Genomic DNA, 23,114 nt, shown 5'->3' with positions numbered 1-23,114 from the left:
GAGAGGGTTGTGTTGTTACTGAAAAGCACTCTATGCTATTGATTACCTTAACAGCATGGCTGTCTCACTCACCTGTATCTAGTATGTTCCAGCTTAAGATGGTATTCTCTCTCTTACTGCTCCTAAGTAGAGAAGTAGATAGAAAATGTAGCAAAGAAGAGAGACCAGTCTTCTCATTCATTCTACTTTCATGCCTTCATCTTAGACTAGATATTAACTGACCCACCAGGGGTACTGGATGAGCAATACAACTTGTTGGGCAGCCACCACTGAACCCAAGGAAAAAGTGTCCAAGGATCTATGGGAAACATCTTTTAAATAAAAGGAAGTGAAAGTTGTTTGGCACCAGCTTTCAAAATCCTCTCCCCAGACATATTTTTCTTGAATGCCAATGAAGCGCTCTGGCCCCTGATGTCATGAGCTCTAGTTCTCCCAAGGTTAATTGACACTCCAGCTTCTGTCAAATATGCATTCCTGATTGTTCTCTCAACCAAAACGATATTGTATTCTTGGACACTTCTTTCTTGGCCCGTCCTGTACTCACGAAAATCCTTCGGCATCTCGGCCTGAGATGTCAAGTTCTTTTTAAGTAAGCTCGTAGTACCCTGATAGGACATAACAACATTTCTTCAGGGTCATCATCCACAAATTCTCCCAAACAGGGTATGGAAAAGGAGGCAAATCTGTCATCTACTACTGATGGGTTTTGAGTTTTGGCTATGAATTCTGGAATAATTTTGAAGACCATAGACTTCCAACCTCTGAAATGCTTCACCACATATGACAGACCATGTAGCTCCCCTACCCTTTTGGTTGAGGCCATAGCCAACAAGAAGACTGCTTTCAGGGTCAAGCTTCTATCTGTGAACTGTCGCATGGTTAAATCCCAGTCGGGGAACAGGACTGCTCAAAACTCTTCATTAACATAGACATTTCCCATGAAGAGGAGATGTCCACGCCTTTCATTCGCAGAACCAAACCTAGTGCAGTCCTGTACCCCTTTATGGCAGATACAGACAGATGTTTTTCTGTTCTGAGATATATCAGAAAATCCGTTAACTGCTCATTAGTGGTTGTAAGAGAAGAAAGATTCCCTCTACGACACCAATCACAGTACACAGACCATTTTTCCTGGTACACAGCTGTTGACGACCTTCTGATATATCCTGCCATCTGTGATGCTGCCTTCTGAGAAGAGCCTCTCGCTTGCAGGAGGTACTTGACAGTCTCCACCCGTGATAGGGACTCCACCGATTGGTGGTACCTCTCTACGTGTGATTGACACAGTAGGTTGTTCCAGAGGAGTCGTTCTCTCGAAACATCTATTAGAAGTTCCAGCAGGTCTGGAAAACATTCTGCCTTTGCCAACAATGGGGCTACAAGAATCATCTTGAGATTCTGAGACTGCATCACCTTGTTCAGAACCTGATGGATCAGGCAAAATGGAGGAAAAGGGTATACGTCCAGATTGTCCAATGGATGTTGTTTAGTATCTTCTGCTACTGCTTCTGTGTCTGGGACTACTGAACAATATACCTCCAACTTTTCGTTGTACTTCATTGAGAACAGGTCTATGATTGGCCTTTCCCACAAGATGAACATTCTGTCTATCACTTCCTGATGTAAGGACCACTCTGTTCCTAAAATCTAGTCCCTGTGGCTCAATTTGTCGTCTACTACGTTCCTTTTCCCTGGAATATATCTGGCCCTGATATCTACTAAGTTCTCTACAGCCCACTGATGAAGTTGAACTGTCGTCACATGTAACTGACGAGATACGAGGCCTCCTATCTTGTTTATGTAAGCTACTACTGTGGTGTTGTCTGACATCAATACCACTGACTGCCCCTTCACCCTCTCCCGGAACTCCTGTAGTGCTAGAAAAGCTGCTTTTAATTCTAGCATGTTTATATGGAGTTCCCTGTCCTTGTGATTCCACTTCCTCAAAATAATCAGTTCCTCCATGTGAGCGCCCCAACCTTCAAGCAACGCATCCAAGAACGGCAAGAGATCCAGAGAGGGTTGCTGAAGGGGAACTCCCACAGTAGATCTCTTCTCACCTCTGTTGACAGGGGAATGTCCTCGTATGGGTGATCTACAGATGGTGACCAAAACTCTTTCATCCTCCATTGTAAGGACCGAAGATGTAGTCTCCCGTGTGGCACTAACTTCTCCAAGGAACTTAGGATTCCTAAGAATACTTGCCACTGCTTTGATGGTTGGGTTTGTCTTACTAGGAAGGCATTCACTATTTGTTTGCATTTCTCTGACTGGAGTCCAAACTCGATTTCTCCTGATTTATCACAATGCCTAAACTGTGACAAGACTGGAGAAGGATATCTCTGTCCCGAAGTAATCTTTCTTGGGACTTTGCTATCATCAACCAGTCATCCAGGTATCTTATTAACCCGATTCCTTGAGCATGTGTCCATGTCAATACGAGAGTGAATACTCTTGTAAATACTGGAGACGTTGTCAATCCGAAACACAGAACTCTGAATTGGAAAACCTTCTCTGCACGAATGAAGCGGAGAAATTTCCTGGAAGACTGATAGTTTGGGATCTGGAAGTATGCACTGTTCAACTGTCAGCATAAAATCCTTTCCCCTGAATCAAGCTAGAACTGTCCTTGGGATCTCCATTTTGAATCTGACCAATCTATAACTGTCCTCCAATCTCCACTGGCCTTGGGGACAAGAAAATACAACTGTAAAATCCACTTGAAGGTGTTACTTGCTCTACAACTCCCTTCTCCATCATCTTCTTCACTTAATCTTGCAGGATTAGGAATTTCTGAGATCCCAAAGTGTAAGAGAGGTGTGGTACGGTTGTTCTATCAGGGGTGGAGTAAAGTTGAATGGGATCAGATACCTGACTCTGAGTACATCCACTACCCACTGCTTTGCTCTGAATCTCTGCCACACCCTCCAATGATTTGCCAGGCATCCCCCCCACTGGTGTGACTGATTGGTGAGAGGTGCCAGTCTATCGTCTCCAGCCTCTCCCTCTGCCCCTAATACCCCTTCCTCTATTGGGTCTATTGCGAAAGGGCCAATGAGATAATTTCTTCTTTGGAAAAAAGGGTCTTGTTGACCTAGGGGAGGGATTATGTCTCATTGGTCTCTTTTGTGGTGGTTGTTGTTGTTGTCTTACTTCACTAGAATTAGAATGGCTTCCAGATGCTTTATTAACTGCGTGTTGGACTAATCTATCACTAGTGTCCATCCTTCTTCTATCAATTGCAGCTTTTAGTATATCTTTCGGAAATAACAATTGCAACTCTTAAGATGTCCCCATTCCAAATTGCTAACATGGAATCCAAATCTATTGTACGGCTTAATCTAGCCAATACTGAGAAGAAACATTATTACTGCCTAACATGCCCACTCAAGAGAGAGTAGGAAGGACCCCCCAACAGGAGAAAACACTCGAATACAGCTCCAGTTGCTGTTACTCAGGCTATTAGTGAACATTACAACAGGTGAGATGAGACTTGCCTGACTAGCAGGAGGTTTGACTCAGCAGTATCAGAGCTTTCCCAATTTTCAAAGATATTAACCAAGTACGTAGTCATTAACACTTCAGTAAAATAATAGGTCTGCTTTGTTTGGACACAAAACGAGCTGAACACTAACCTTGAACGCGTTGATCCCGAGACATCCAGTAAACAACTCCTGTGCTACCTTTGGGTATGTCTTTAGCTTTACTCATGTGCTCGACACGACTCATGTCAAAGTTGAAGTCTAAAATATTTTGACTTGCCTGTGGTAATTATAAAATATGGCATAAGCAAAAACGAAGTTGCAATTTTAATATGCAGTACAAAAAAATTACTATTTCACCATTGAAAGGATTTCAAACTCATGGGCATCTGAGTTACCTAATAACAACAGGAGTCCAATAACAGTTGCTATTTTTAGTAAATATAACCTTTCTTGGCACCAACCTCCATAATTAAAATCTGTTACAATGTCAAATCAGGAAATGAAATATAAATAATTAATAGACCTTCAAACAATGGTAAATATTACATGGCATTATTAAACTAATCATACTTTTGTGGTCACTACCAACAACTTATGTTCTGAAATAAGCACATCTCATTTGCTAAAAGTTTTTACTGAAGTGGCATGGATCGGCTTATGCATGCTCAACATGATTTATCAGTAATAACAACACAATTACAAAGGATGCCTTAATTACATACCTAGCAACAATAAATGATACTGATCCCTAATATGGGACATTGTACAGAGGCAACAAAGGATGTATATCTTATGGTACAGGAGTCCCAGTCTATATAGATATAAGATGCTTACTACTTTGTTTTAGAAATGTACAAAAATATTCACACAACACAATAAGCTCCTTTACTGACAGTTTGTTTAAGGGTATACAGAGTGCCACCTTTTAAGACTATTGCATAGTACAGTGGACCCCCCGTATTCGCGTTCTCCGGATTCGCGGACTCACACATTCGCGGATTTCTCTCGGGATTGTTTCCCCGCATTATTCGCAGAAAATTCGCACATTCGTGGTATTTTTCTATGAGAAATATCCATAAATTTCTGCTTTTTTTTTAAGCAATTTCATCATAAAATGCACTTTTGTGATAAAACTAATAAAAAAAAAAACAAGTATAAAAATTTTTAGTGGGTTTTTCTTGAGTTTTAACTAATAAAATAGGCTGTTTTTAGCGTTTTTATAGGGGTTCCAAACATTCGCGGGTTCTAACTATTCACAGGGGGTGTGGTACGCATCCCCCAAGAATACGGGGGACCACTGTACTGGCTACTTGAAGATGGCATGCACATACTACCAATATTCCCAACCTTCTTCTTTTCAGCTCTAGACCTCTTATGATTCGGTTTGAAGGGTTTGTATAAAAATGATATTGTTATGATACAATAAAGTTTTATACATACTTACCTGGCAGATATATACATAGCTATTACTCCGTCGTCCCCGACAGAAATTCGAATTTCGCGGCACACGCGGCAGGTAGGTCAGGTGATCTACCCCCCGCCGCTGGGTGGCGGGAATAGGAACCACACCCGTTTTCTAATTCATATTTTTTCTTCCAGCTGTCTCCTGAGGGGAGGCTGGGTGGGCCATTTAATTGTATATATCTGCCAGGTAAGTATGTATAAAACTTTATTGTATCATAACAATATCATTTCTGGGCTCAGCTCGTGTCGCTGCGCGAAATATCCTTTAATCTATTATTTCTAGGGTAAATGTACTAACACATACCAGAGAATAAATAAATAAAGAGAAAGGTCAGTATAACTGACTCGCTCACCCTCCAAGAGGGTGTCGGTATGAACACTATGGCGAGTGAGACCACTACCACGAGCCAAATGCCAAAAGAATTCTCCTACTACAAAATCCCCCAAGAGGAGAGCCGACCCACAGAGTGGGCAGCACTTACTACTAACCACTCCATCCCATGCTGCCGACTGCTGCGCCTCTGGTGGCCATCCTTTTCAGTTAGCGCACACGATTCACACGTGCCCTTTTTCTCTCTGTGTTTTTTGTGCCCTTTTCGTTGGATTTATTTACCATGGAGCGTGCAGCCATCGCAGCAGCTAAGTTAAGTACTCAGTGTTTATTGCTATTTGGTTTTTTCCGGCCTTGAGCCCGTATTTGCCGTTTTTTAGGTATAAATACGTACTCTAGGTCGGAAGCATGGCAGCATGGTCCTTCCTCGTGGTGGGTTCGTTCTTGGTCACCCATACCCAGAACATCCCCTTACTTAAGTACGCTCTATTTTTATTATCCGCTTGTTTAGGGTACAGTCTACAACGGTTTGTCATGCATGCATGTCTTTTACCTTATGTAGGCTTCTTCCATCCAGACCCTAGCCACGGCCCGGCCCTTTAGAGCTGTGCATGGGCCTCGGCTAGCTTTGAGTGGTAGATTTTGCCTTCGGGTTAGTCGTACACTCCTGGATTTTTTTCTCCTGCTTTATTGTTTTCTTTTCTTTTATTATTATTCATTTGATTTATTTTTATCATTGTTTTTTTGGTTTAGTTAGGCGTCTGGCTGGCTTAGCTAGGTTATGGCCCGTAGGGCCTATATGCTACCGCTCTTCAGTTCAGATGCTTCCCGATAGCATCTCTCTGATCAGTTGGTTATGTTCTAGGCTTAGTCATTTGTGGTTTTACCGCCCCGTGGTCACTACGTGATCACGAGGTAGCCAGCCGCCTGTCCAGTCACCCCCCCCCTCCCGCTCTTCTATAGAGTCGGGGAGGGGGAGGTGTCGGTTTCTACCCAATGGCTCGCTCCGTATACCCGAGCCTGCCTCTCCTTCTCCCCCAGGCGGAGGGAGTAGAGGGACGGGACGGACCCAGACTGGACTCGACCTCCCCGGCTTCTCGGTCCGGTCGGGTGGTAGCGTGTGGGGGGGACTGGCCTTTCCCCCCCTCCGTTGCTACCCCGTCGCTCCGTTACTAGCCCGTGTCTGTATGTCCTCTCGCTCTTTTCCCTCCTTACTAGGGCTCCTTTACTACCGGAGACCTGGCATCCAGGGGAGAGAGAGACTAGTCCACCCAGCAGGGTGGACCGGAGCATACAGTTGGTCCCTTCTAACCACTCCGTCTCGCTGAGTTACACACTCCGCCACGCACGGGACGTAGTCCGGTACGTTAGTTTTAGGTTTAAGATCTTTTATGTTAAACTAGTAAGTTTATCTTAAGTTCATTAAACCACCCCCCCCCCCTCCCTTACCTGTCTCACCGGATCTCTCCGGGGTCATAGCCTATTCAGGCAATAAGGGAGGGGTTATGCACAAATTTTTTCCGAGCTCCGGCATGCAACGGAGTTCTTCTGCTCTTTAGCCTGTAAGTGATAGTCTTTAAGATACTCATGTCTTTTTCACTTACAGACCACCAACTGTGAGCATCCGGGATGCGCCGCCACACTTCAGGACCCATGTGGACACGAAGTTTGCCGGTCCCATGCTCCATGCGCGACTCCGCACGGGGATATCCAGGTCTGGTACCACGAGACGTGTACCATCTGTTACGATCTGGTGAGCCAGCTCTTAGACGGGGTAAGTATTCCAACTCCGGTAACTGGTCCTCATTTGTTATAGTGCTTAAGTCTCTACATTAATCACTCTAACTTAAGATAAAATTCAGGGTCTTATAGTCCCTATATAATTTTAAAGTTAAGCTTTATATTGATTTTTAGCTTTAAGTTATTCTTAAAATCTATCAATACCCTCTCTTCCAGGCTCCGGCTGTGAGGGATACCGCACTGGCAACCCTGCGGGCCTGGGCGGGTCGGCGGTTTTTTGGGAAAAACGCCGCCAAGGGTATGCCTTACATCCTTGAGAAGAGGTTGGCGGTGCTAATCTTCCCCGGAGGCAAGGCTACGGGCTATGTCGACCCAGCAGAGGCGGCCCCGACTATCGCTTTTATCCAGCAACAGCTGGCTGCCTCGTTGATGGACCAAGGCCAGGACATCTCCTCGGAAGTCGCGACGTTGGATATCAATGTAGAACCTATGGTAGGTGTAGACGACCTGTTGGTCGAGGTAAGTACGTTGGACACCCAAGGGCTACCCTTGGGTGCAACTGGTTCTTCTACCCCTGCAACCTCTCCATCCTTCCAAGGCTTTACAGGTAATGAGCTGTATACTTCTCCTGACGCTTCAGTTAGACCCAAGGTCAAGGGTCAAACGGTGAAATCCTTGACGAAGACGTCGTCGTCGTCTAAGAAGACGGCTTCGGCGTCATCTTCCTCTCATAAGTCTCCGGCCAAAAACCCCGGAGCAGAGAAATCTAAAGCTTCTGGGTCCGGCTCTAAGTCCTCGAGGAGTAGATCCTCCAGGGAGAGATCTCGCACTCCAGCGGAGGCGTCAGTTCCGCTACCCTTGGTGCCGGTTCAGAGCTACCCTTCCACCTCCGCAGCAGCTCCAGCTTTGGACTTCCAATGCTGGCCTGTTACAACAAGTGGGCGATTTGGTTTTGGGACTCTGAAAAGTAGCATGGAACAGATGTTCTCTCGGCTGTCCGACAGGATTACCTCTCAGGACACCATTATAGCCGGACTGAGCCAAGCTCCTCTAGCCTCTCCTCCACCTTTCAGCACAGGTGGAGCCCAGCTACCGCCGTATGACTCACTACCTCCGTTCTCAATGAACAACCCGTGGAGAGTAGCGTCATACGCCCCCTTCCAGGACGGACTTATTTCTATCCCGGAATGTGGAACTCGGAGAATTGAGGACTTCGAGTTCTACCCGGAAGACCTTCAGCCTCCGTTCATCGGCTATGCCAGGCTCACCGCCTCAGCCATGACTCGGGATGATAAAGTTCCAAAGGAGACAGTCCTCTATTCACGTGACCAGGCTCAGAGAGAATGGCTCAGGTGTTTAGAGGACTTATGGATTGTTCCACGAAAAATCCATCCTTTTTAAAAGTCCGTTCACGATCTTTACGATGGAAGAGAGTACTCCGCTTCCCTTCTTGACAAAGATCGCAACAACGACTATTCCAGCAGCCCAGAAGGGGGATTCCATGCCTCAACTGAAGGAGGCAGATCCTACGTCTCCTCTACTTCCTTCAGCCGGTGAATTGTGGGAAGACTTACCTAATACCTTCTCAGCTGGCAAACTCAAACCCGACTGTGCTATGGAGCAGTTTGGTGAAAAGCTACCTAGGCTTCCAGATAGCCTTATCCAGGCAGAGTTCGAGGCCAAGTCACGATTAGCCAGGTCTATTAACTCCATGGCTATGACCGAGGTGGCTACCATTGCTTATGGGTCGGAGCCTCTCTTCAAGCTTCTAACCAAATCTCTGACTCAAACGGTACAGTCGGATATGTTTGAGTTCGCCACTGCCAGGACGAATTGTAGGAAGCATGTCCTGCAAGAAGCGACAATTCGACACGAGCCGAATAAGTTGCTTATGTCCAGCATCTGGGGAGCAGACCTCTTCCCAGATGCGATGGTAAAGGAGGTGCAGTCAGAGGCTACGAGACTGAACCAGAGCCTTAAAGACCGTTGGGGTCTTACGGCCAGGAGACGGCAGGATCAAGCCGGTAAGGGTAAGGCTCAAAGGAAACCTAGACGTTTCCAGCCCTACCAGAAAAAGCAACCACGTTTTTCACAGCAAGTTCCGGCTGCTCCCTTAGTGCAAACAGCCCAACCTTCCACCTCAAAGGCTCAGGCGCAGCCTATTTATGTTATCTCCCCTCAGCCTCAGCCCTCCACCTCTTACGCCCTCTCTCCGGCCTACAACCAGGTCTTCGAGGGTCAAGCTTCACAGAAGTATGACCGCTCGGGTAAGGGAGGCAGAGGTAAGCGATCCTTTCGTGGGAGAGGATCGGGAGGTCCCTTCAATAGGGGAAAACATTTCAGAGGAGGCCGAGGAGGCTACCAGAACCAATGAGGAACTTCAGGTAGGAGGGAGGCTGTTTCACTTTCGCCACCGGTGGAACTTCAGCAAGTGGGCTCAGAGCATTGTATCAAAAGGCCTGGGTTGAGCTGGTTAGAGAACCCTCCCCCCCCCTTCCAGACCTTTCCGCCAACTTCCTTCCAAGGAATTGACGGAGTATGCGAGGACCTCCTTCAGAAAGGAGCTATAGCGAGAGTCAAAAGATTAAAATTTCAAGGTCGCTTGTTTCAAGCGTGCCAAAGAAAGGCTCACAAAAAAGAAGGGTATCTTAGACTTGTCCCGCTTAAACTTAGCCATTCGCTGCGACAAGTTCAAGACTGCCACGATCTCGCAGGTGCGACCTTACTTCCCCGTGGGGGCCGTCACCACCTCTATCGATCTTACAGACGCTTACTATCATATCCCTATTGCAAGACACTTCCGTCCGTATCTGGGCTTCAAGATAGGAGACCAGACATTCTCCTTCAAGGTAGTTCCTTTCGGGCCTCAACGTAGCACCCAGGGTGTTTACGAAGCTGGGCGGAAGTAGTAGTTCAACAACTAAGATCGCAAGGGATTATGGTAGTAGCGTATCTCGACGATTGTTGATCTGGGCTTCAACAGTCGAGGAATGCAACAGAGCAACACTGAAAGTGATTCAGTTCCTGGAATATCTAGGCTTCAAGATAAACAGGACCAAGTCAAGACTCACTCCAGAGTCAAACTTTCAGTGGCTAGGCATTCAATGGAATCTATCCTCCCATACTCTGTCGATTCCATCAACCAAAAGGAAAGAAATAGCAAAGTCAGTCAAGCAATTTCTGAGTCACAAACTGGCGTCAAGAAGAACTCAGGAAAGAATCCTGGGTTCACTCCAGTTTGCATCAGTGACGAACATCCTAATGAAAGCCAAACTGAAAGACCTAACCAGAATCTGGCGCTCACGAGCAAATGTCAGGTCCGGCCGGGACAAATTATCCTCAGTACCTTTGATTCTAAAGAATCGACTCCGGCCGTGGGCGAAAGTCAAGAACTTGTCAGTATCAGTGCCCCTTCAGTTTCCTCCACCAGGGATCACCATCCACACAGACGCTTCATTAAGCGGTTGGGGAGGATATTCCCAGTTCAAGAAAGTTCAAGGAACGTGGTCACCTCAGTTCCGTCAGTTCCATATAAACGTACTGGAAGCAATGGCAGTGTTCTTGACTCTAAAAAGGTTACGCCCGCCAAAGTGCTCCCACATAAAGCTAGTCCTAGACAGCGCAGTGGTAGTACATTGTATAAACAGAGGAGCTCCAAATCACGTCATCTAAATCATGTCATGGTAGCCATCTTCTCCCTGGCGGACAAGTTCAGTTGGCATCTCTCCTCCACTCATATAGCCGGAGTGAGGAACGTCATAGCAGATGCTCTATCCCGATCAGTACCTCTAGAGTCGGAATGGTCACTGGACAACAGTTTCGTTCCAATGGATTCTTTCAGAGAATTCCAGGTCTACAGGTGGATCTCTTCGCATCCCAAGCGAACCACAAACTCCCATGTTATGTGGCCCCCAACCTGGACCCTCTGGCCTATGCCACGGACGCCCTGGCTCTAGATTGGAACAACTGGGAGAAGATTTATGTCTTTCCTCCAGTGAATCTTCTCATGAAGGTGTTAAACAAACTCAGGACATTCAAGGGTCAAGTGGCTCTAGTAGCCCCAGACTGGCCGAAGAGCAATTGGTACCCTCTAATTCTGGAACTGGGTCTTCGCCCTCTTCGGATTCCCAATCCCAGGCTCTCCCAGTCAGTACAAACGAAGACTGTGTTCGCTTCCTCAGGGATTCTCAAAACCCTAACTTTATGGATTTCATGAAGTTTGCTGCAAAAAAGGATGCGAATATTGACCCGCAAAATATCCTCTTTTTGAATCCGATAAAAGGGATTCAACCTTGAGACAGTATGATGCTGCTGTCAAAAAGTTAGCAACCTTCCTGAGAGAATCGGATATTAGAATCATGACAATCAATTCAGCTATATCCTTTTTCAGATCCTTATTTGAAAAAGGCTTAGCAGCTAGCACGATTACGACAAACAAGTCAGCCTTGAAAAAGATTTTTCAATTTGGTTTCAACATAGACTTGACAGATTCCTACTTTCTCGTCTATTCCCAAGGCTGTGCTAGACTTAGACCTTCTGTAAGGCCTACGTCAGTATCATGGTTCTTAAACGATGTTCTAAAGCTGGCTTCAGAAACCAATAATGACACATGCTCGTTTATAATGCTCTTAGAAAAACTTCATTTTTATTAAGCTTGGCTTCAGGAGCTAGGATTTCAGAACTGTCGGCTTTATCCAGAGATCCGGATCATATTCAGTTCCTCCCCTCAGGGGAAGTGCTACTTTCTCCGGAACGTAGCTTTATTGCTAAGAATGAAGATCCTTTGATGAGGTGGGAACCGTGGAAGGTTCTACCCCTTCCACAAGATGTATCTCTTTGCCCAGTTTCAACCTTTACGAGCCTTTCTGTCTAGGACCTCCTCATCCTCATCGGGTCCTCTCTTTAAAAGAAAAAGGTGGTACTTTATCTATTAAAGGCATCAGGCAACAAATCCTGTACTTCATTAAACAAGCCAATCCTGACTCTTTCCCAAAAGCACATGATGTCAGGGCAGTAGCCACCTCAATTAACTATTTCCAACATATGAACTTCGATGAGTTGAAAAAGTATACTGGATGGAAATCGCCGACAGTGTTCAAACGCCATTACTTAAAGTCCTTGGAAGCTCTGAAAATTTTCAGCAGTAGCAGCGGGTAACATAGTTTCCCTGACTCTAACTAATCTTTAGTAGATCATCCGTCCTCCTTTCTACCTGCCTCACCCAACAGTTCGTCTATTCCTGCCTTGTTCATTTACGGTCACCTTGTGTCTTAGCTGCTTTTATAATGATGTGATGGGTGTCCCTTATTTTTTTTGCTAGGGACACTCACAGTTGATGATGGATATTAATCTCATGGATGTCATCCCCTTATTTTTATGCTAGGGGATACATCTTATTGTAATGGTTACGGGTTTTGTATATTAAGTCATATACATTCCTTTATATATTATTATTGTTGAGTTTGTTTTGTTCAACTTATTAGTTAATTGCTCTAGAATTTTGATTTACATAGCTTTACACAGATACCATTTTGGTACATATATACCATATTACCCCTGTATATATGTAAATTACCTTAAGTTAAGAAATATTATTAGAATTAAGTGTAATTTAACCAATGTTTCTATTTTGTATCACTGTGTATATGTATCCTTGTTAGCAATTATATTCTTTTACTTTTAATTTACTTTTATTTGAGACCTCTTTTTATTTTGTTGATTTTGTTTACAATCTTGTGCTATTTCTCTGGTACGATTTCGCGCAGCGACACGAGCTGAGCCCAGAAAAGGGTGGATTTTGACGTAAGGAAAAATCTATTTCTGGGCGATTGGCTCGTGTCGCCAGCGAAATCCCGCCTGCCCATCCATCGCCCAAGATTGTCTGCTAACTTCAGGATGGCCACCAGAGGCGCAGCAGTCGGCAGCATGGGATGGAGTGGTAGTAGTAAGTGCTGCCCACTCTGTGGGTCGGCTCTCCTCTTGGGGGATTTTGTAGTAGGCATAATTCTTTTGGGCATTTGGCTCGTGGTAGTGGTCTCACTCGCCATAGTGTTCATACCGACACCCTCTTGGAGGGTGAGTGAGTCAGTTATACTGACCTTTCTTCTCTTTATTTATTTATTCTCTGGTATGTGTTAGTACATTTACCCTAGAAATAATAGATTAAAGGATATTTCGCTGGCGACACGAGCCAATCGCCCAGAAATAGATTTTTCCTTACGTCAAAATCCCTTTTTTATACATTCAACTTACCCGTCAGATATATACATAGCTGATTCACACCATTGGTGGAGGGTAAAAGACAGCTATTACTGAATATACAGGTAAACACATACGTTGTAGGTAATAAATAAATAAAACCTTGGTTCCTATGTGTTTAGAGACGAAGGGTCGACTTCCTAGCTATTGCTAGTAGTCTGCTTCGTCTCAAGAGCCTCAGCGAGGATGTGACCTATGGCTAAGAGTTCTTGTAGATCTGTCAATGGGGTCTTATCCACTTACTTGACAGAATCTAGTGGTCATTTGTCAATGGGGTCTTATCCACTTACATGACAATACACCAATGCCTATTGGCATAATTTAAGGAGCACAACACCAATCCCGATCACCTGATTCCTAACACGAGGGTTTTGTGACTTAATTTGAAAAGAGCTATCCCCAAAACTCATATTTCAAATAAACCCAGAAAAATAATACACTTATGTTAAAAAAAATTAAAAAATAATTCACTAGTTAAGGATCAGTGTCGTCTCCCTATCCCAGCAACGCATCCGTGGACACGTATAACAAAGAGAGAAGGATCTCTCATAGGCCCACTTGATCTCCTTCGTGCAAAGAGGTAGTCAACACAGAGTTGCATCTCCCGTTATTACAGCTAATATGTCTCTCACGACATATTGTTATGGAAAGAACAAGAATTGTTAAAAGCCCCCGCACTTCAAGCGCTTTTAATTCTTAGCTGTTTGAAGGAATCATCGAGTTACTCAAGAAGTGCTTTAGAGATTCCACTGTTCCAAAGAAGACCAGGGCTTTCTTTGAAATAGAACTCTTCTGGATGAAGCCCAGAGCCTGGCTTGCGCCTGGCTGGCGCTTCGCGCCTGCCTGGCGCCTCGCGCCAGTCTGGCGCCTCGCGCCTGGCTGGCGCCTTGCGCCTGCCTGGCGCCTCGCGCCTGCCTGGCGTCTCGCGCCTGCCTGGCGTCTGGCTGTCGCCTCACGCCTGGCTGGCGCTTCGCTTGCCTGGCGCCTCGCGTCTGGCTGGCTCCTCGCGCCTGGCTGACTTCTCCCCACTTGCTGGAGATTCGAGCTTGTTAAGAGTCTCGATGAAAACTGGCAATGTCCACCTCGGACACTTTATTTGCCTGATTTATTCGCCTCTAGCGCATCTGCGCCAGATTGGAGGCCTACTCCTTCTCTCATCAGACTATGACAGTGTTTATTTGGACTGTCTTGCTCTGGCGTCTTTACGCCTGTTTGGCATTTGGCGCCTGATTGGCGCTACATTGTCCGAAAGTCTGAACATCCACCAATCGTTTATCAGGAGAATGGAAAAGGGTGGAAATTCTTTCACTTTGAGCTTATGGCCTCCGTAACAAGGGGAGGTAATTTTAGTCAGCTACATCCAGTAGACGATAGGAAATCTAATAGTCCGAGAGACCAGTCTTCCTCCGAGGAGGATCATACTTGATACTTCCGTTGCTAACGAGCACTTTCCTACATGTTGAAGAGTTCTCTTGTTGCAAAATCTTCCCTATCCTTGCACGAAGGCAGGGAAAGAGCCTGGAAGTCTAAGGAGATTCTGAGCTGAAATTGGGAGGATTCCTGATTTCTAGCTCTTTAAATATCTCTTCGAACCTTCTGGGAAGTGGTTTTTTAAAACCTTCATCGTATTCCAAAGACTCTGTCAGCAAACGTTTAAACCTTATCTCCTTTTGTAGATGAGAATGTAAATACATTGCCTGGACAACGAATCCTTGCACTGGACAACGAATCCTTTATCTGAAAGCGTTGATCCAGGAATAAAAGGTTTTAGTTCTTTTGCCAAACATACCATGCTGGCAGGAACCCATTGCCTAGTCTTTCTAGAATTTGATTCCAGGATTCCAAGCCCAAATTTCACTCGTCATTTTGGTCCTTTAGTACCAAGAGAAACATTGATGAGGAGCAGTTCCATCTTGTCAGAACACGGAATCTGAGGCCCAAATAGGATCCCATTGTAATTATAAAGATCTCCTAGTCTTGTCGTATAGAGGATTGTATAAAGATCCCGAGATCTTAATGCTCTGCTTATCTCCAATTCCCTTTATAGAGACAGAGTATGTATATTGCCCTTACTGCGTTCTTTGATAGCAGAAAAATACAAAGGTGATTCTTCCCTCTGAAAGGGAAGAAAAAACCGCTATGTGGTTCACAGAGGTATCGGAAGAGGACAGTTTCCTCATTCCCTTCTAGCACGATCTGCAGTAATCCTATATCTTATTCATGACTACTGTCATTTACCTTGAAACATCCTCTCATTCATGTCCACTTCTGGTCAGTCTGCACGCAGACAGACTCAGAGTGGAGAGGTTGTTAAGGTCCATTTAAAAATAGATGCTGAAAGAATATTCAGACTGTCTTGGAAAAGACTTCAAAAACTTGCTGTGAGAAGAAACGTGACCTCTGTGAATCCAACCTCTCTAAGTCTAAAATGAGGCATAACGTATTATCCTCTCTTTCTTTGACGCCCTTTGTCTTACATTCTGTAAAGAGTTTATATTTTAGGGGAAAAAAGACTAAATTTTATTCCCCTTTCTATAAAAGGGATTTTGACGAAGGAAAAATCTATTTCTGGGCTCAGCTCGTGTCGGCCTATGAAAGGATCCTTAATATCATTCTTTCTAGGTAAAATTAATCTAAAATTACCAGAGAAAAACAAAATTAAGAAAATGTCAGTAAAACTGACTCGCTCACTCTTAAAAAGAAGTGTCGGTATGATAATAGGGGCGAGTGAGGAACACTACCACGAGACAATCACCAATTAGAACTTCCAATCAGAATCCCCCAAGAGAGAGCCGACCGTACCAACGGGCGATGCAGCCTCTACTACTACTACTAAGAGGAACGCCACGGACAGCAGCGCCCCTAGCGGTCATCCTTAATTTTTAGCGCTAGCGTCAAGACGCAATTTTTCCTTGTGCTGTGCTATTTCTGGATTTATCCCTGTATTCTACCATGGAACGTTCTGCTATTGCCACGGCTAAGTTAAGTAACTCATAAGTATATTTTACCACATTTTTATCTTCCGGGTACCAGTATTTTCCTCTTAAATAGGTCATATACGGTTCCCCGGTTGTCTCGTGGCGGCGCCATGCTGCCTCGTAAGAATTCCCGGTCCTCCATACTGGGACTTCTTATACTTATGGGCTTACTATATTACGTTCATTGTTTTTACATCGAGTTTTAGCTAGTTCAGCCCTCTTACCATTTCTCTTAGTTTGGTATTTAGGGCTAATTATTATTACCGGCCAGCATCCCGGCTCTTGCTCTTCATCGGCTATCGCTGGCTCCGAGTAGGCCTCTGTTTCTTGGAACAGTCTGCCTCCTCCTGGGCTTCTTTCTCTTTTACTAAAAGTGTCTTTTCCATCTTTTCGATGTATATTTTTATTATATTTAGGGTGTTAGGCTAGCCTAGGTGCTTGTTCCTTGTATTGGTACAGCCTGGTTCACGTGGCCCTCTCACGGTTGTGTTGCTCGCGGCCTAGGCCACTTGCGGTCACGTGTCCCATCGCACCTTACCCTGGCCCCTGCCCTCCCCTTCTGGTATAGGGATGGAAGCTGGGGGACCCCTTGGTTGTCATGACAACCTCAGTTGCCTTCTCTCACTACTACTCTGAGGCGGCCAGGGGTTCCTTCCAGCGGGGGGTATAGGGCGACCACTCATGAGGTACCGGGTCTCCATGCGGTAGTTGGTGAGGCGGGGAGGAGTAGGCCATCCCTCCCCCCCTCTTTCGCTCCCGCCGTGTTACACCGAGACCTTCCTCCCCCCCTCCCCAGTTGCTCAGCCACCTACCTCGCTATACGAAAGGAGCCTTCCGTCGCAGCCGGGGCACCTTTGGTTATAGGTTACTGGCTCCGCTAGCGGGAGGGGTGGCACCACTAGTGGTCGGTTGCTTGCCTACTATATCCTTACATCTCTCCCCCGCTACCGGAAGAGAGCTTGCTTCTTACCCGCGCACTCTTCTAGTAGACGGGCGGAGGGAGGTTTCTATTATTATTATTATTATTTTTAAGGATATACCCTAATTTTACAATGAATTGTGTAATATGATTAATTTTATCTACCATCCCCGCCTTTTTCCGTCGTGGTTTCCATTTACCACCACTCCTGGTTGGTTCCCTTTTGTGTCTCCGCCATCAGCGGAGCTATAGCCTTGAGCACATAACCAACCTGGTTACCACACGTATTTTGGCGGGGCTCTGGTTTAATCTAACTTTATCGCTCCGGCACCAGCGGAGCATCTGTTAGACTGTAAGTGTTTACCTGGTACTCATGTATCTTTCCACTTACAGGCTACCAACTGTCAGGTCCCAGCGTGCAACGCGACGTTGTACGACCCCTGCGGCCACGATGAGTGCAGGTCTCACGCCCCATGTGCCACATCATACAACGAGATGATCGTCTGGCACCCAGAAGCCTGCGCCATCTGCTACGACCTGGTCGGTCAGCTGGGAGATGGGGTAAGTCCGTTATAGGCTTCCTTATCATTTTACTAACAACTTTTAGTCATAAGTTTGTTAACCCCGCTCCACCACTAGAAGCTAATCTCGCCTTTCTTTCAGGCTACTGGTGTGAGGGAAGTCGCCCTCGCCACCCTGAAAGCGTGGGTGGGCGGCTTCGGGAAGAACGCCGCCAAAGGCCAGCCCTACATTCTGGATAAGAAGCTGGCCGTCCAGATCTTCCCCGCGGGCAAGTCGACCGGTTACGTTGACCCCTTGTCCGCTGCCCCTCTGATAGCCTCCATCCAGCAAGACCTCCAGCAATCCTTTGGGGTCGTAGCCTCCCAGGAGTCGGTCCCGGACGTCGCTGCCCTGGACCTTAATATCGAACCCATGGCGGTAGGGGTGGAGGATTTGTTGGTTGAGGTAGGTGTGTCGGGCGCCCAAGGTCTTTCCTTGGGTGCTCCTGGATCTTCTCCTGTCCCCTCTTCAGTGCTTCATTCCAAGGCTGTGTGGGATCTGAGATCCCTACCCGCCTCTCCCGCTCTCTCTGTACCCCCAAAGGTGAAGGGACAGAGAGAACCGAAGACTCTGGCCAAGACAACTTCGAGGAAGTCGTCTTCGTCTTCTTCGGCTAGGAAGTCGTCGACTCCCTACGCCGATGCGGTGAAAGCGAAGCCGAGCTCTTCCCACTCAAAGAGCTCCAGAAGCAAGGCTTCTAAGGAGAAGGCTCGCGCTCCCGCCGAGCCAGTGCCTTCTCCGCCTCCACCGCTTCCACTCGGCTACGCCGGTAGGGTAGCAGGTCTAGCACCTTTGATCCCTCTGCTTTCAGCAGTGGTGATGCAACAGGTGGGCGAGCTGGTTGGCTCGCAAGTCTCCGCCCTGGGGACACGATTCGAGCAGATGTTTGCACAGTTGTCAAGCACTCTGTCTCAATCAGGCCAGTCAATTCAAGACCTCTCTAACAGGATGAGAGAAAATGAGGACCGAGTAGCCGGGCTATCTCAGGTTCCTCTTCCAGTCTCCCCAGCGCCAAGCACTGGGATTCTCCAACTCCCGCCATACGACTCTCTGCCAGCTTTCTCTATGGAGAACCCATGGAGAGTAGCTGCCTACGCTCCTTTCAAGGATGGGATGATCTCTATCCCGGAGTGTGGAACTCGAAGGATTGAGGACTTCGAGTTTTTACCCTCCAGGTCTGACACAGCCTTTCATCGGTTATGCTAGGCTGACGGCAACGGCTCTGACGAGGGAAGACAAGATCTCTAAAGAGTCGGTCCTATATAGTAGAGATCATGCTCAGCGGGAATGGGTTCACTGCCTTGAGGACTGGGAGTGTACGAACACCAAACTCCAGGCCTACAAGAGTCCCTTCACTATTTTCGCGACGGAAGAGGAGGTTTCTCTTCCGTTCGCCACGAAATTAGTGGAGAAGTCCCTTCAGGCAGTCCTCAAGGATGAGCCCATCCCACAGTTGAGGGAGGCGGAGTCTACTTCTCCGCTCTTCCCGGCTTTCGGAGAATTGTGGGAGAACTTGCCAGCTACATTCACGCTTGGTAAGCTCAAACCGGACTGCGCCATGGACCAGTTGGCGCGAGAAACTACCAAGGCTGCCGGATTCTAATCCATGGCAGAGTTTGATGCGCGAACCAGGTTTGGCATGGTCCCTCAATTCCCTTCCCATAATTACGGAAAATGGCTGCCCTCATCTTATGCTACGGAACCGCTGTTCAAGATTTTGGCGAAATCTCAGTTCCAGACGGTACTAACGGACGCTTTTGACTTCTTCCAGGCTAGGAGGAACTGCCGAAAGCATGTTTTACAAGAGTGTACTATTAGGCATGAGCCGAATAGACTCTTGGCCTCTAGCTGTGGGGGAGCGGATCTCTTCCCAGAGTCCGCTGTCAACGAAGTACACCACGAAGCTGCTAGGCTCAACCAGAGCCTTAGAGCTGGTGGGGTATTTTCCTCGAAGAGGAAACAAGATTCCGTTCCCACTGCTGGTAAGAAACCGAAGAAGGCTGGTAAGAGGTTCCAGCCGTATAAAAAAAACTCCAGCAACAGCAGCAATTTGTGCAGGCGGTCCAGGTTACCCAACAAGGACAACCTGCTAGTTCAAAGCAGAATCAGCCATCCTCCTGTTGTCCCCTCAATCTCAGCCATCCACCTCCTACGCTATCTCGCCGGCCTTCAACCCTACATATGAGGCTCAAGGCTACAATCAGCCGAGAGTAGGGCGAGAGGTTAGGGGAGAGTTACTTTCGTCAGCGTGGCGCAGGAAGGGCGACAAGGAGCAGGCAGTTCAGAGGAGGGCGTGGTGGCCAACCCGCCCATCAACAATGAGGCTCCCCAGGTAGGAGGGAGGCTGTTCCTCTTCCGCCACAGGTGGGGGTTCAGCAATTGGGCACAGAGCATAGTGTCCAAAGGAGGTTGGGCTGGAGTTGGATCAAAGATCCTCCTCCAATCAAATCATTCCACCAGATACCGTCAAAGGAATTGACAGATTACGCGGAAGAAACTCCTTCAGAAAGGAGCTATTGCGAGAGTCAAGCATCTAAAATTTCAAGGTCGCTTATTCAGCGTGCCAAAGAAAGGCTCAACAAAAAGAAGGGTAATCTTAGACTTGTCAAAGCTAAACTCTTTCATTCGTTGCGACAAGTTCAAGATGCTTACCCTACAAAAACTTCTTTCAGTTTTCTTCTGAAGATTGAAAAAGAAACCCACAAATTCAATTTGTAACTTGTTTACTTCTAAGTATTTACATTTAGTTTTACTCCACACTCGAGTACTTTCAGGCCCTTCTGTGGCCCATTCTCAAGAGATGTTGGGATGTTAGCCTGGGTCAAGGCCCAGCAGTCTTCTGGAACTTCTTCTGTTGTGCTGTCATTTATGCGATGGCTGTTCTGGTTTTCTTGAGAGTTGCCAATCCCCTCTTGTCGCTCTGATATCCTGAGCTGATGGTCAATGGGATTCACACTTGTGGTAAGGGTGTGGTCACCGTAAGTCTGTTGGGCAGGAAACCTAATCTCCAGGTCAGCAGGGTCAATCTTAGCTTCTTTTTAATATCAAAGCTCGGCTTATGGGATCTTCTGAGGTAAAACCTTTGTTTCCTTCAATTACTTTGATCTCTCTGATAAGCGCACCTTCTACTACCCTCCTGTGACTAATTTTGTTGCTTTTGTATATAAGCCTACTGTTTTTGAAATCCATCCTATGGTCATTTTCCCAACAATGTCTAGCTATAGCACTCCCCTGAGAGTTAAGCTGTACTGCCCTTCTATGTTCTTGGACTCTAGTCCTTATTCCCCTACCTGATTCCCCCACATATCTGTCTCCACAATTATTGCACATTGATTATGTATACCCCCGCTACATCATCTGTATTACTGTCTTCTCCTTCCAATTTATTTTTACATACTTGTTTTTTAAGGTATTATCAAAGTATATACAAATTTATATTGACTTTCTTTCATTTTTGACGTGATTTTGTTTCATTTTAGGCATAAAAGGGAGGGCAACTATTTTCTTGTTTTCTTTATTCCATGTACTCTCTACATTCGCTCTGTAAAATATTTTTCTAGCTTTGGTGAGTGCCCTTTTTTCTGACCATTCCGGGTATGCTAATGCATCGAAGCTTTTATCGATGTAATTATTTCTTGCTCTATCTTGCAAGGGTCACACGTTCTCATTGCCCTAAGAAATAAACCTGTTAGAACCCCCAAACCCCATTTTTATATCATGACTATGAAAAGAGAAGAAATGAATATATGAGTTTGTAGTGTGGGCTTTCTATATGTGCTGAATTCATATCCGTTTCTTTTCTTTCTATGAGTATGTCTAAAAAGGGCAGTTTATTATTGTTACTTTTCTCTAAAGTGAACTGGATATTGTTATCAAAACTTATTGAGCTCATCTAGAAAAGTTTCTATTTTATTTCCATCCCCTTGCAGAATAGCAAAAATATCATCCACGTATCTCCACCATCCTTGCAGTTTTAAGTTAGGGACATTCACATTAGGAACTAGATTAGTTTCGAAATATCCATATAGATGTTAGTGAGTATAGGTGATAATGAGGACCCCATAGCTACTCCATATTTCTGTTTGTAAACATGTCCCTCAACGTGAAATAAGTATCACTGACACACAATTTGATCAACTCAAGGAAGACGCCTATTTCGATGTTTGGATTGAAAATACCCTCATTATGTTTAGTCTGTAGGAATTCTAATACTTATATAAGGGGACATTGGTGAATAAATGCATACTACATCAAAACTACCATGTGTCCCTTTATATTCTTTTTCTTAACTTTGTCTATGAAATCTACTGAATGTTTAATATGGGATTCTGAAAATATACCTAAGTATATTCCTAGTTCTCCAGCTAACCACACTGCTAAGTTTTTTGTTAGGAGATTTCCTACTAGAAACAATAGGGCGTAGAGGGCAGCCCCTCCTTGTGTATTTTGGGGCTGCCATATATATAGCAAGCTCAGGTAATTTACTTGAGAATAATTTAGTGCATAGCATGTCCTTCCCATTACCTAGTCTACTGATTATTTTCTTCACATTCTGATTAAAGGTATTCTGAAGCTTTTGGATTGTTGGAGGATTCTCTATTTTAGCATAAGTAGTTTCATCATCTAGTAGCCTGTACATTTTAACCCTATATTCTGAGCTATTCATGATGACAATACTACCCCCTTTGTCAGCTTTCATAATTCTAATATCTTTGTAGCTTTTTAATCCCTTCAGAGCGATACTAAATCTCCTTGGCAAGATATCTCCAAGTTTGCTTTCATTACTCCCTATCATCACTCCTGTGCTATGGGCAGCTTTGGTGAAAAGCTACCCAGGCTCCCAGATAGTCTTATTCAGGCTGAATTTGACGCAAAATCACGACTAGCCATATCATCAACTCTATGGCTATGTCTGAGGTAGCAACCATGGCCTATGGATCAGAACCAATTTTTAAGCTTATGACCAAAGCCCTGACTCAAACGGTGCAGTCATATATGTTCGAGTTTGCCACTGCTAGAACGAATTGTAGGAAGCATGTCCTGCTAGAGGCAACCATTCGACATGAGCCGAATAGGTTACTCTCCTCTAACATGGGGCTGGGGCAGATCTCTCCCAGAGGCTATGGTTAAGGAAGTCCAGGCAGAGCTACGATGGTTGAACCAGAGCCTTAAGGACCGTTGGGGCCTTACGGCTAGGAGGAGGCAAGACCTGACACCTAAAAGGTAAGGGACAGAGGAAACCCAGGCGTTTCCAACCTTACCAGAAGAAGCAACCACGCTTTCCTCAACAAGTTCCAGCAGTGCCGTTAGTGCAGACAGCCCAACCTTCCACTTCTAAGGGTCAAATCACAGCCAATTTATGTGATATCCCCTCAGCC

The 23,114-nt window shown here is 45.7% G+C and overlaps 1 protein-coding gene across 1 annotated transcript in view; it reads right to left on the bottom strand.

Moving 5' to 3' along the window:
* The window catches only part of LOC135217275 (deoxyribodipyrimidine photo-lyase-like), a 282,698-nt gene that overhangs the window by 78,236 nt on the left and 181,348 nt on the right, over positions 1 to 23,114 (bottom strand). The window contains 1 exon segment of the mRNA XM_064253015.1: positions 3,636 to 3,762. Within this exon segment, the coding sequence (XP_064109085.1) occupies positions 3,636 to 3,762 (127 nt within the window).

Source organism: Macrobrachium nipponense, chromosome 7 (assembly GCF_015104395.2).
Source record: "Macrobrachium nipponense isolate FS-2020 chromosome 7, ASM1510439v2, whole genome shotgun sequence".
Lineage (NCBI taxonomy): Eukaryota > Metazoa > Arthropoda > Malacostraca > Decapoda > Palaemonidae > Macrobrachium > Macrobrachium nipponense.
This window is presented reverse-complemented; position numbering and strand designations above follow the sequence as displayed.